At 44.1% G+C, this 14398-nt stretch overlaps 1 protein-coding gene across 12 annotated transcripts in view; it reads right to left on the minus strand.

Annotated features, from left to right (window-relative positions):
* Sox5 (SRY-box transcription factor 5) overlaps positions 1-14398 on the minus strand; it is a 775369-nt gene that overhangs the window by 16164 nt on the left and 744807 nt on the right. For all 12 annotated transcript variants that reach the window (XM_051155573.1, XM_051155574.1, XM_051155579.1 and 9 more), the window contains one exon: positions 11668-11813. In XM_051155573.1, coding sequence (XP_051011530.1) covers positions 11668-11813 — 146 coding nt within the window. The remainder of the gene's footprint in view (positions 1-11667; positions 11814-14398) is intronic.

Consider the following 14398-nt stretch of genomic DNA (forward strand, 5'->3'; position numbering starts at 1 on the left):
AGACAGGAAACAAATAAGATGAAATTAAGATTTGAATACTTTTAAAAATGACTGAATTCTCTCCTTCCCTGTTTATATATATGTATAAATATATAATCTTTCCCTTTTCATACTTAGGAATGAGGTCATTTATATGTCTGTACTTAGCCAAAAATCAAAGGTTTTCTTCCATTACTATTACACCAAATTACACACAACTGAAATTTCACAGGAAGCACAAAGGACAGAGTGGCCATCTTTGTTGATCTTTCATGGTGGGGACCAAAGCAGAAGAAGAGCCGGAGCTATACCTGAGTGAAGGTAGAGTCTCTTCTTTAGTTCTCTGGTCTTAAGTTAAACGGTGCATGGAGAGAGAGAAGTCCCCTATCCCTCTCTGAGACTGGGACTCATACGGGCCACCATGAGCATTGCTTCCCCCCAGGCACACACACATCAGGAGTGAACTAGGCAATTCCCTGCCATGATGGGTAGCTCTGGGATGTGGCTCACAGAGCTATGCAACTCATAAAAGACACATGCAAGTAGTGACAGAGCCGAGTGTGAATGTCACATGTTGACTTGGTAGCAGGTAAACCCCTCTGACTACACTCCCCCTGCTTTTTTTTAAATGGTCTCTTACCGTCCGCATGACATCAGGAATAAAGTAGTAGCAAAAAGGAAAAGAGAAATTTAACCCTCCAATTATGTGAATGTCACAGCCCACCAGAGACAGTAAATGATTCTTCATAGTGTCATGATTTATCAAGGTGGGGATGTTTTCATTTGCTGAATAGAAGATGAAGAAGCTATGTGGGTGTCCACCCCCTCAGCCCTCAGCTCCACTCTTGCTTATAGATAGCTCTGTGCTCTATAAAATAACCAACAGCACAAATGGGAAAAAAGGCCTTATGTAAATTATGTATAAATTACATATAAACACACACACACACTCACACAATACACACTAAAAAACAGAAGTCTTTCCTCCAACTTCAACAGATAGATTTTGTAAAATTTGTGAACGATTTCTTCAGCTTCTCTCTTTGTTAGGTTATGTACAGACACTTTGGATATCATGGACTCTGGAACCCTTGGCAAATAAGAGAACTGTGAAGTATATGGGCCTGCCAATCAGGAGGTCAGAGCTGTGTCTGTGTGTGCTCGGGTTCAGTCAGGTGGAGCATCAGCCTCAGCTAACTGAGCCCACCCTAACCTCCCAATTCAGCTTGAGATTCAGCTTTGATTTTGTTGTACATGCGATCTCCTGGATTGAAATCTGGTATCCAGCTTCAGGACAAGTGTCTTGACGTGTAATTACCTCTACACCCAGGAGCCCAGTTTCACCTGGTAATGTGGTCAACAGGAATCCCAGTGGGAAGTCTCACGATTCCTCACGAAGTGACATGGGGCTGAAGGCCGATAGAAAAGTCAGAGGAAAACCACAGTTTCTATGGTAGCTTGTATGTTCAGCTTAACAATAAAAATTGTAAGACAGTAAAACAACTTGTGGAGACAACCGATAATCCCAGTTAAATAATTTTAAAATTATCTGGAAAACGCGAGACATATTTAAAAGGGTTGTGAAGAGTACTTAAAAGCTTATGTGAAACAACTAACTCTGATTTTCATCAACAGTGAACATTTGGGAATTCAGCCTACACACTTGATGCATTTTTCAGAACCCGCCGCTGTGGGTAGACAACACAGCAACATCACGGAGCTAGAGTGTGTGTGCTAGGGTAAGTGTAATGGTGCCCTTATCATATTTATATAAGGACTGGAATAGAGGGAAACTGAGGCTAAGGATGGTGATTGCTTGGACCTAGCTTGGGCGTGGATCATTCTATCGATATCCGAGAGAGAGAGAGAGAGAGAGAGAGAGAGAGAGAGAGAGAGAGAGAGAGAGAGAGAGAGAGAGAGAGAGAGAGAGAGAGAGAAGAAGGAGGAGGAGGCGGAGGAGGAGGAGGAGGAGGAGGAGGAGGAGGAGGAGGAGGAGGAGAGCTGCCTGAAGAGGTTTCCTGTTGTAGGAGAACTGAAACATGTCTCAGTGATGCACAGAGATTTGGCCTCAGAACATGGACCAAAGATCATCAGTCATTAAGTGAAAGAGGCAGAGCGAAGAGATACCTAACCGATGGAGCCATGTCCCCTGAATGTGACTCTATGGGATGCTCCATCTCTGCAGAGGGGCTTGCATGTTGGCCTTGTGACTACCTGCACATCGGAGATGCCAAGGAGGCATCCAGGGTCATGTGGCAGGCTCACGCTGTTTTTGCATCTTTGAATCCCAAAAGCCTATACTTTTGCCACCAACCTGGCCTAACTCTGTATGGCTGATGTAAGGTCCTTTAAACAAATGTATATGTTTGTACATTTTCTCTAACTGCTCATAGTTTCTCAAAAGCTACTTGGTAATACACTTCAGCCTTATAGGCAGGCACTCCATATGGATGGAAATGTTGGATGAAAACGCAGTTTCTAAGTTTTATAATCATTGTCTTAAATTCCAGGAATAGGTTACAAGCAAAACAAAGAGTGGTTATTCAGATCTATTCTATGAGGGCACTTATGGACTTAGGCACTTCATAAAAAACACAGTTGGATATCCAAGTCTAACAGGACTAATTTATTCTTTGACACAAAAGCCGACTGCCGGAGAGAGGGAAGCGCCATGGTAGCCGAGTGTGCCACTCACGGAAAAGTCGCTCTGAGGATTATGTCAAAAATAAACGATTCACAAAGAAGCTATATAGGAGCACTGCCACTCAAAACCACAACACTGCTCACTTGTCATGTTGGAGCCTGTGGTGTGTATGTGAGGAAGAGGAGGAGGAAGAGAGGAAATACTGAGACCCAAGACTTCAAATATCTGTGTACTCGGCCAGTCAGGAGACAGCTAATGCCTAAGAGGAGATCTGTTGCTCTTCTCACCACTGCAGCCACACCTGTGATGCTCACAGCATCTAACCAGCAGGGCTAGTGGGAAACATACAGGCGGCCAACAAAGAAAAATAATGTAACTCATAATGTGTGTAAGACTTCGTGTGTGTGTGTGTGTGTGTGCGTGTGTGTGTGTGTGTGTGTACATACTGGGGGTGCACAAGTGCACATATCGAATTATAATGCTGTGCAATGAGAATCGGTTTTATAAACAAAGTGTTGCTCAGTCAGTGCGGAAACAGCTGGGTTTTCTCTTTAATTTTTTCTTTGCATGGAACGAAAGCTATGAAGCTGTCGGTATTCTTATAAATGTGACCTGAGTAGCCAGCACTTAACTTACTTCAGCTGGATAAATTGAATTAGACTATGCTATGGAGTCATGGGGCTGGTTCAGAAACGCCGGCTCTGATAAATGGAAACACGCACTCTGTGGTTATAGTTCACTTTTCAATTATACAGGGTAGTTTTAGTAGGAGAGGGAAACAAAGATTGGAATAAACACTTAAAATATCATTTTAATGAACAGCAAAAACTTTCCTCCATATTTTATCAGAACTGCTGGGGATGCACTGTAAGTAAGAGTGGGTTTATTCTTGCTGGTTTTACAGCTCTCACTCCCTACAGGAGACGCTGGTGTAGGGAGAAGGGAAGAGCTAAGATGTGAGAGGAGCCAGGAGAAAGAGAGATGGGTCTGGGGAGGCTGCGAACTGGGGAGATGCCAACTTAGTACATGAAGTCCCTTATGATTTAGAGTATGTATCATACACATGCCCACCAAAGGGCACAAGCTGAGCGTGAAGGAACCGGTGCTTTGCTTTCCTAACATCCCTGGGAGTCCACTGGGATAAAAGAGATTAAAATCAGTGCCAGAGGACAGAGGCCCCGGAACTGCTCCACCATTTCAGTCTCTCCGTCTCTCCAGTTTCCTGAGATAGGCTTTTCTCTCCCTTTTGTTTAAAGAGTGTATATGGAAACACTGCACATGTGAAGGCACAAAATACAAATCAATAGCCGTTCGCCATCACTGGCTCCATGACTCATGGAAGTAAGCAAGGATATCTCATTTGCAAGAGAGGGAAGAAGAGATCTCAAGGTATCTTGGGCATAAATGCTAAAGCTTGGATTTTTTTTTTTTTCTTGATAGCTCTGCTTCGTGTTGCCAGGATCCTTTTTAAAAGATCGATTGGGAATGAATCTACTACATGCATGAGTGTTTAGTTTTTTCCATGTTTTCCTGTGAAGGTGGCTTAAAGGAGAATGTGATTTTTGGGAGGATGAGGGGATGGACAGGTTGTACAAGATAACACTGTGGAGGCAGCAACAAGAGCCAGAAAACTCAGGGAATCTACATAGGCACATTTATAATCCCATCACCTTGTTACAGATGCTATTTTTATTTTGCTATATATTCTTTTTATATATGTATTATTTCATGTACTCTTGTGATATCTAGAATGTTGTCTGTACAGTGTTGCCAGGAATGCTATTATTAGCATCTGCTCATCCCCTAAAATGAAAAGACAGTTTCAATCACCAGGATGGCAGGGTGAGAGTCCCTCTGAAAACCCAGTTTGGCACATCCTGGGAGTCTTCTTTTATTGGGCCACTCTGCCCTAACCTCTCTAAGCAGAATGATGTAAAGAACACAAGACTCTGTTTGAAAACATGCACAGCTTTTCTAGGCTTGGAAATTAAACCATAAAAAGTTTACTGAAAAAAAAAAAAAAAAAAAAAAAACCTTTAAAAAGCTCTTTTAAAACTCCCAGCATAATTGCTCCCCACCAAGCGTGGGCACTTGCTAGCTGCATGTAGTGGCACAGTGACAAATGTATCAAAACTGAGTGCCGGCTTCACTAGAGAAAGAAAAAGTCTTCCACTGGCCATCTGTGAAAATAAGGCATGTGGCCATTAAATGCAGAGGCTGTAAATATACACAAACTCCATGAAGCAAATGGCAAAAAAGGACCAAACTTCAAACTCAAACAAATCAAAATGTTTAATGCATAGTTACCACTGCTGGAGGAAACAGCTCTGATCTTTGCAGTCTGTAAACTCGGCATGTATTTCAATTAAATACCCCCGGAAAGGAGAGAGAGAGGGAGAGGGAGAGGGAGAAAGAAATGAAAAGATGCAGAAGAAGAAAACCGTCTGGAACAAAAGGCTGGAAGATGATCTGCACTCGATTGTCTGAGGCAAACAGCCCCTCTGGCTGACACCAGCCTGTCAAGGATGTCGATCAGTTATTGAAAGGCTGACACATAAGATGATGGACGGGCGATGACATAACACCAATTTGCTTTTTTTTTTTTTTTTTTTTTTTTGTCCTGTTTCTTTTGAAACCTGGCTGTTCTGCGCTGATAATATTCATTGAAGGGTCTCCTCCCCATTCCTGTCCCATAAGAAGGGTTCTCTGGCTAAGATGCTGAGAAGCAGAAGGTTTTTCTAAAGGAAAAAACAACAGCAAAGGGAACCTGAGGTTCAGATGGTGCCACACACATAGAAGGCTGATCTGGACTCTCTAACGGTCACATGCCCAGATGGTATGTCCCTGTCCCCCATGCCGTACACATTCACAGAGGACGAGGGCGCTCATCAGAAAAAAAAAAAAAAATGAATATTCACCTTCAGACTCTATGTATCTTTTAATTAAAGTCATTAAGTCATTAAATACAAATCTGAAGAATAAGGTAGCAGAGATACATGGATGTACTTTCATACAAGAAAAATATTAATTGCTTATGTTACTGCTGTTATTTTAATTGGTTCTTTGGCAAATTCTAAGCACAGGATTAAAAGATCAGGCCCTCTCTCTCTCTCTCTCTCTCTCTCTCTCTCTCTCTCTCTCTCTCTCTCTCTCTCAGTAATAAACTCAGAATCCTGAGTTAAAACTAGAGGCTCAGAAGGTTTTCTCTACTTTCCTCCTCCAATGGGCTTAGCAGCCATGCCTACCTCCTTTGCAAAGCTATTCTCTGACTATTGAGAAATGCGGTTCTAATTTGGCCTCTATGATTCATTTTCGCTCACAGCAATATTTACAACAGCCATCTAGAGACTATTAATTGAAGCATCTTAGCATCTCCCACTGAATGGAGATGCTCATGCAATCCTTCCCGCTCACTGTTTTAAAGGAAAGCCCCCAGCTCAGAGTCCTCACAGGCCTTTCCCCTGCCTCTGGAAAGAGCTTGTGTCAGATAACTCTGCTAGATTCGCTGTGTTAGTTTCTGAAGCACTAACACCCCATCCATCAGCTGGCCGGCGAAGCACCCATGAGGGATGACAGGTATAAAATTATCGCTGGGGTGCCATCGGATGCACTTATTGCCATATGTAACTGGTGCTCTCAAGCCACACATTTTGTTTTTCATTATTAAACTTCTGTATTAAGTCAACATTGGTCACTGTCATTTCAGGTTTGTTACTCCTTTAAAGGGAAAGAAAAGGCTTGGCAACAGCAGAAAAGGAGCCCTGAGAGGGAGAATTCTGAGTGCCACCATATGACATTAACCTGTTTGCCAATTACCCCGTGTCTTCTAGGGAGGGCTTCTTATGAATTTGATATCCGTCGCTCTCAAGTGAATTGTTATTTAAAATAAGCACATTACTGACCATCATATTCACCTCACGCTATAGAAAGTGACCAATCATTTTTCTTGAGCTTCAGAGTTACTCTCCTAGCAGCTGTTTGCAACTATAGGCTAATTCCCAGCAAGTATGGATGTCGCTAGTACAGGCAGGGGAGGCTGTGAGTGGTAAGTAAATTTTCAACCTTAAGAAACAAATGCTTACTTTCCTTACTTTACAGGAGAAAAGCAGAAGTCTATAGTAAAAGGTATGGAAGCATGGATTCTGACCAATCATTGAGCAGTGATTTCCTGCTGGGTTCATGCTTTGATGTGATTAACTGTTTGTGAGCCACAGGTGAGCCAGGTGTGGAGCACCTGAAGAGCTAAGGGCAGGGAGGGCCATGAGTATGAGCAGCAACTCGGCCCAGACTATCTGAGAGCTCCCATGGCGTTCGTATGGTGTGTCTGGGTTGACAGTTGCCTCTTCCCATCCAATACCTCCTGGACACTTCCTTTTCACTCTGCTAAGATCACCTTTGGTGTCAAATGTCCATTAATCTCAGGAGAGAGATTCTCCATTTCAGAAAAGGGTTCAGGACCAAGGTAAAGCAGTGCTTGCTCTTGGCCAGGAACTTCTTTAAATTCACAGACCCACTTCTAGCCAACAGGATGCTCGTGGAAGCTAGCTAGCAGAGGGAGGCCTGTGTGGATGGAGAGTGGGCTTAGCAGAGAGAAAACGCTACCCTCCCTGAGCCTGTCAACCCTCTGGATGATGGATGGTCTTATTGTAGGCACCACCAACTATTCTGTGACCCAAGGGGAAAGATCAAGAGTCACAGAGATCTCAACCTAGATGTCAGAGCTGAGCAACAATGGGTGAGAAAAATTTGTGTTTGAACAGTCATATTTTTAATAATAATTAAACACTGTTTATGTTCCTGTATTGAATTTCCTCTTGTGTACTGAGAAACATGTACCAAACACACATGACAGCATGGTGTTTACTCCTCACAGGAAAACCACATTTGGAAGGAGAGAAACAATATGACAACCTTCTGGTCAGCTTTTACTCTAAGGTGTGCGGTCAAGTTTCTGTTGTAGTCAGAATGTGATCAGCACTACACAAAACCAGGCTCTTATGATGTACATCACACACACGTAGTGCCAGGCCCAGAACAGGAGCCCACTATCCAATTGCCTGGGTGGTCAAGACTATGCCCTGTCTGGGTTGAGGAAACACAGCTTCAAACCTTCCTGTTCCTTCCCTACCTAAGATGCCTTCTTTTCCACCCTTAGCACTGGGGTTTCTGCTACAGTGTCATCTGTAGCAGAGATCTGTGGCAGAAGATAACATTATTTGAATATACAATCAGTCTATAATTAACCAGAAATGACAATTATAAATAACACTGTGTCCCAGAGTTTCCAAGAAACCTGATACACACAGTTCTTGGGTATGTTGAAACACTTCCAAGAAAAGTAAAGAAGTGAAAAATCTTTTAGAAGTCTTCAATTAAAATGTGTTTCAGTAAAAACGACTTTCATAATGTGTTTTGGTACATATCACCCAGCAAACATTTGTCCCCGTCTTCACACCTTTAATTGTTTTCACTGGCCAATTACAGCTACGTAGAATCGAGACCTTCTCCTTGGGACAACCCTGTGTTTCCTATGTGAGGGAAAGTCAAAGCACACAAGGTTTGTGCACCCGAGGAAACAGAGCTCCAGTACAGGACTTGAATTATCTCGATGTCGGCACTAGATGCCAGCTTCCTTGTAGTCCCACACTCAACATGAGGCTGGAGTTTGTTCTTTTCAGTCCCCTCTGCTCTGTCCGTAGCCCTTTCTTCCTTCTGCCTTACCTCTGTCTTCTTGTTTGTCACAGATTTTGTGTGTATGTGAGTGCGGGCATGCACACGTGTGTGTGTGTGTGTGTGTGTGTGTGTGTGTGTGTGTGTGTGTGTGTGTGTGTGTGTGTGTACCTTTTAGATGCAGAAGAAGGGTTAGCTCTCCTGGGTCTGGCATTCCAGGCTGTTGCCATCTGATGTGTGCTGGGAACCAGCACTGGTCCTCTCTAAGAGCAACAAGCACTCATAACCATGGTGGAAAATCTCTCTAGCCCAAGGACACTTTCTTGAGATAGGAAATAGTGTTCTCTGGGGACTTCAAATGGCATGGGAAAATGCTAGTGAAAAATGCCAAAGGACCCCATCCACATTGTCCTGATGCCTTTCTTTGAGAACTACAATAGGAAAGTCCAAGCTCCCTACTACCCTTCAGGTGAACTGACCGTGGTGAAGTTACATGATTATGAAAACCTAATAGAAGGGCAAGAACTGGGGGAAGATGAATGAAGTACAGGATGCTATTTCTTCATGAAGCCTAGTGTTCATTTTTGTCATCACACATAAATAGATGATAGGACATATAAGTACCCTATATTCTGGACTCACACACAAAAATGTGCAATTAATGGATTGATAATTTTACCCAAACTGCCAGGAGATTTCATATTTTATGGTTCAAAACCAATCCTGCAACACACAGGACAGTCTGCAACACACAGTAGGTGTGCGTGTTGAATAATCACATACTTAAGGATGCAAATTTGACATCCTCATCACCTTCCCATAGGCTACAGAGACCCAGGTTGATCGGTGCAGAACTGACACCAAGGCTTATCCAGCAGAAAAGACAGCCAGAGAGCATGATGCTACCTGCTGCCAAGCAGGCAGCACACTGGCATTCTCCTGCAGTAGTCCCGTACGGAAGCTGAGTCAGATCCTCTGGCTGTGTTCTCTTATAGAAAGAGTGTGTCATACACCGTCACATTAGATAGAAAGACTTCATTTTCAAAACTTAAAATCTCCACTTCAAAACAAATAAAAACACAAGTTTAAGATTGAAATATAGGCATAGTGAGATGGTTCAGTGCTTAAAAGCACATGCTTGGCAGAGGATCCAAGTTGGGTGGTCCACAACTCCATGTAACTGCACCTCCAGGGCTCTGTGTGCACCTGCACACACACACACACACACACACACACACGCCTAATTATAAATTTAAAAATAAATCTAAAAAGATAAATACATTAAGACGATTTTGTAGCCAATCAGTAATGATGCTGAGGTTGGTAGCATGGACTCAGCTGGTCAATGAGTTTGGTGGCAGCTGGCCAACAGGAATTGGCAAATACTTCAAGAATAGATTAAAGGCAAAATACAAAAAACCGAACGGGTGTTACAACTCTAACAAAGGGGAAGGAAAGTTTAAGGAGCTTCCCATCTCCCCAAAAAGGCAACCCTGTGCCTGCCTGCCTCTCACATAGGAGGTGCTAACCACACCTATGGGTGAGGAGTGGCTGCAAAGGTCCCATGCCAGGGATGAGCCTGGACTATAGTGGGCGCAGGCAGGCGGCTGAGCTGCCTTTGCTTAATCAGAAGGCTGTGGAGTCACCTAAGCCAGTGCAGACGCAGCGCATGAGAGCAACAGCTGATCTGTATTAGGGAAGATTAACTCACATTGCCATGGTGGAGGGCCCAGGATTATTTTATGTACTCCTGTTGCCTTACAAGCCTTCAGCACAATTATTGCCCTCCGATGTGAATGACTGATCTGTAACCACAGCTAAACAGCTTGCTGCTTAGGGGCTTTGGGAACTTCATGAAGATGGATTTCCATACCATCAAAGTGCTTTTAATGGGCTCCCGGATCCAACCAGGAGGCCTGTTTTGCAAGTATATAGAATTCAGGATGAAGGCTTCCTGTCCAAAAGGATTTGGTCGGTTGTCACTTGACAATTCCCAGCCAGCACAAGGGAGGGGAATGGTGTGGGGGGGGAATAGGTAGAGTTGTCTCTGCTTTGGAGGATTAAAAACAAGAGGGGGGGGGGCTTACAGATGTTCACGGAATGCAACCAACTGCTGCACCCACAGCTGAATTCAAAGCGCTTAACAAATAGCGGCAATTTAGCTATGCTTGCGAGGAATAGCTCCCGTCACTTTGCGTTAGCATCTGGCTGAGTGTTAAACTCATTTCTACGCAGGGAGCAGAGGAAAGGGTTTCTTGCAGGAGCGTCCTTTCAAGAATGTTTAAATATTTGAGTATAAATCCCTTTCTGCTTGTTATCATTCCTTCTTAGGTCTCTCCACCTGGCTACTTTCCGCTGTCGCCTCTAGTCTGAACATCTCACTTAGGCTAGAAGACTTGGAAGTGCTGCTGGCCTGCATGCTGCATCCTGACCCTGCTGCTGCCAGAGAGGAGCACTGTACTCTGGGTGCTTACCCACCTGATCCCATAGAAAACATGGCAAACTGAAGGACTGCCCACAGGAGCAGGCTGCTTATTCAACACATTTCTGTGGGACTTGTGTGCTCCTCAGGAGAATGAACTTGTAAGCTTATGGCTTATCCCCAGCCTACACCCCACCCCCACCCCCAGCCTACACCTCCAGCCTACACCTCCAGCCTACACCCTACCCCCAGCCTACACCCCCAGCCTATACCCCAGCCCCAGCCTACACCTCATGTACCCCCAGCCTACACCCTACACCCAGCCTACACCCCACCCACCCCCACACATCAGTAGCGGGATGAGAATTCAGTCACTAGTCAACATTTTCATTTGGATAAGACCTAAAGAAGTTTACCACTCCAAGCTACAGTCACATTTCCCCCTAAGCAAAACAAAGCTTACACACAAATAGAAGGCATGAAGCCACCGCGTCTCTGGCTAGTTCAGGAGCTCTGCTGGCTTTGGGTTGAGTACAGAAGGTCAAAGCATATTTTCTGTCATGATGAAGTCAAACTTTCCAATTCTGCAGTCCCTAGCACTTGACTGTGGCAACATTATGACAGGCTTAGGAGCTGGGGTATCATCCAAGCTTAGGCCGACTGAAGAAGATTCCGTGTTTTCAAATCCAGCTGATCCTCAAATACAAGTTAAGCATCTCTGGAAGGCAAACCTTTCCCCTAGATGCAGCATTTCAAATGCCACTTAGGTTTCAATACACACTGGCAGCGAAAAGGGCTGTGTTTATCCCCAGTAAGGTTTGGTGATGCATACACAGCCATCCTAACTCTTGGATGGGTCCAGGATTTCCCATTTCAGGGGCAAAGGGGCAAGGAGGAACTGTCACTCTGAAGACACGAAGGAGAAAGGAGAGCATGCACTGCCAGCACTGACCTTTTCCGTCCGGCAGTTGTTGAGACCTATGCTGTTCACTACAGCCACCTTCCCGTCCAGCGCCTGCTGCTCCCGCCTGAGCTGCTCCTTCATCTGGCGAGCTTCTTGGATTGCCTTGGTGACAGCATCATGGTCATTTAAATAACCTGGGGATGAGACACAACACAACAGATGTACAGAATGCACGGGAGGGGGAGAGGCTGACTTTTGGTGTGGCCGGTACTTATTTGAGGGAGGGGACAGGAATGGAATGGTGACTAGGATCTGGCAGGTCCTAATGTCTTCATGAAAGTCATCTGAAATAAATGAATGAGCGAGCACATAATTGTTGATGACTGATTCACATAGCCATATATGAAAACACCGCCAAACACCCACAGTAAAAAAAAAAAAAAAGTGCTTATGCCATGTCTGCTTACTTCTAAATACTTACAAATTTAAAATAAAAATTTAAGTTTTTAAGTCAGTACCTGAGTATCCTTTAAAGGTTAGATTTGCTTTGAATTGTGCATGAATGTGTTTGTGTGTGTCTGTGTATGACTCTGTGTGTGTGAGTGCAGTGCTCACAGAGGCCAGAAGAGGTCATGGGAGTCCCTGCAGCTGGACTCACAGGTTACTGTGAGCCATGTAACATTGCCACTGGGAAGCAAACTTGGGTTCCCAGCAAGAGTAGTATATGATCGTAACCATTGATCCATCTTTCCAGCCCCAAGACTAGAGTAGTCTAAAGCTTAAAAATACAACACACAGAGGTCATTTTCCCTCTAGTATAAGATCTGTGCATTGGTAATTGCCACTATGATCGCCAAGTCTCTCAGAGATCAGAAAACTCAGATCAGAGTTTGTGGCTGGTACAACCGGGCCTGACAGACAGATGGGATGAATCATCATTGCCCGGCTTGAAGAAGCGCTTTCTCCCCTATAAATCCACGTGCTATGGAAATGAACTACATGTGTCAATGCTTTGCTGTGGACCTAAATTCCAAAGAGTGAAGAGACTAGACTTGAAGTTCAGAAGGTGACTATGAACCTACAAGCGATAAGACATCGTGGGTCCTGTCACCCCAATCTCACTTCACTTCTGTCTTCATAAGAGGGTTGAGTGGCAGCTTGGACATCAAAGTCCCTGAGAGCTACAGCGAGCTGAACCCGCTCTTACCTGAACCGCTGCTGCACATTTATTTATTTGCTGTGCATTATTGTGCAGAGTTCCATTGTTTTAGGGTAGAAGAGAATTGAGAGGGGAGAAACAGTGCATGTTGCAAATATTTAAAGGATGGCTGATATTTGGTGGTTCTCTCTCCCCATCTTTTAACTGGGGCATAAAATGGCATAAGATAGATCTGTAATATGAAATTGCCCAGAAAAGGGACTTGTTTGTGACATGAGGCTAAATCTAACCAGATCCATTGGTGAGCTGTGACAGATGGAGGGACTGTGAGACAGAAGGCAGGCACTAATCACACATAAAATGACCGGCTTGCCTCAACATGTTCCACGAATTCCAGCAAACTTTACACCCTAATCCATTTTTAGAACAAAAAACATCTGGGCCATAAATCCTCTAATCTGCCAAAACACGCTATTAAATCCCACGATTTGTTGAAAAACACTAAGATTAAAGAAAGGAAATATAAAATGGCTAGCTGCCGTGCTACGAAAGTGTTATTAATACTCTTTCTTTGTGTCGTTATGTGTGTTCTGGTACTAAAGAGCCTTGTCTAATCATGTCAGATTACACACCCTCACTGCATAGCTCTTCTGTCCGACCCTGCTGATTGCCAAAACTCATCAAATATTTTCTTGCTGCTTAAAAATGCTACTGAGAGAGCTGATGTGAGTTCAGGGTAGTGTTCTGGTGAAGACAGTTCCTCGGCAGTCCCAGCTCTCCTGGTCCTGTCATATTCCTGGTCCTGAGTATGATTCAGATGAGGTCATGCGGGGGTGGGGGTGGTTATTGAGAGTGATTACCATACTTTTCAGAAGTAATCACTGGAATTGATCCAAAGAACAAAATGTTGTTTCAAATGCACACAGTGTTTAGACAGAGGACCACTGAGGGTGATGCTGTTGCCAAGGGTGGACCTGTTCGCACTATCCCCCAAAACCCTCTCACAGGTGTTGTTATTCCTCAGTGCATCCTGACCTGCAGTACCCAGCCTTCTCTGAGAAGCTTAGGTGTGTTTGTTCAGTCAGATCCTCAGAGGACCAGCCTGCTTGTCGTGGCCCCCCGACCCCGCCCCTACTCAGCCTGGCGATGGATGTGTGCCTTATACACTCTATTTAGTTTCTCTATGGTCTATGGTCTGTCTAGCTTCCCCAGAACACAAATATATTTGAAACGGTTTAGCACATGGTGTTGAATAAAAGCATGAATTCTTTAAACTCTTTACAGACTGCCAAGATAGCACTGTGTAGGAAAACAGTTAATATGGATACGGGCAGAGTTTAAATGATGGCCGGCCGAGGTGAGTCACTCAAACCTATGTTTAACCAAGGCCACTCCAGCTTTGGGAAGGGTGGGCTCAGGTTCAAATAGATACCACTCAAAAAGAAACATTGCTTGTAGACACCCTTAAGTTTCAGTGAAATGCTGTGTTAGATTCTAAAATTGGCATCTGCTCTGCTAAATCTTAAAGCTGTTTATTTGTTAGAGTTCAACCATAACATGGTTTTGTTCACTGTGTCTATATGGTTTCATCTTACCATGACCAAGTAATGCCTTCCTTCC

Source organism: Acomys russatus, chromosome 13 (assembly GCF_903995435.1).
Source record: "Acomys russatus chromosome 13, mAcoRus1.1, whole genome shotgun sequence".
Taxonomy (NCBI): domain Eukaryota; kingdom Metazoa; phylum Chordata; class Mammalia; order Rodentia; family Muridae; genus Acomys; species Acomys russatus.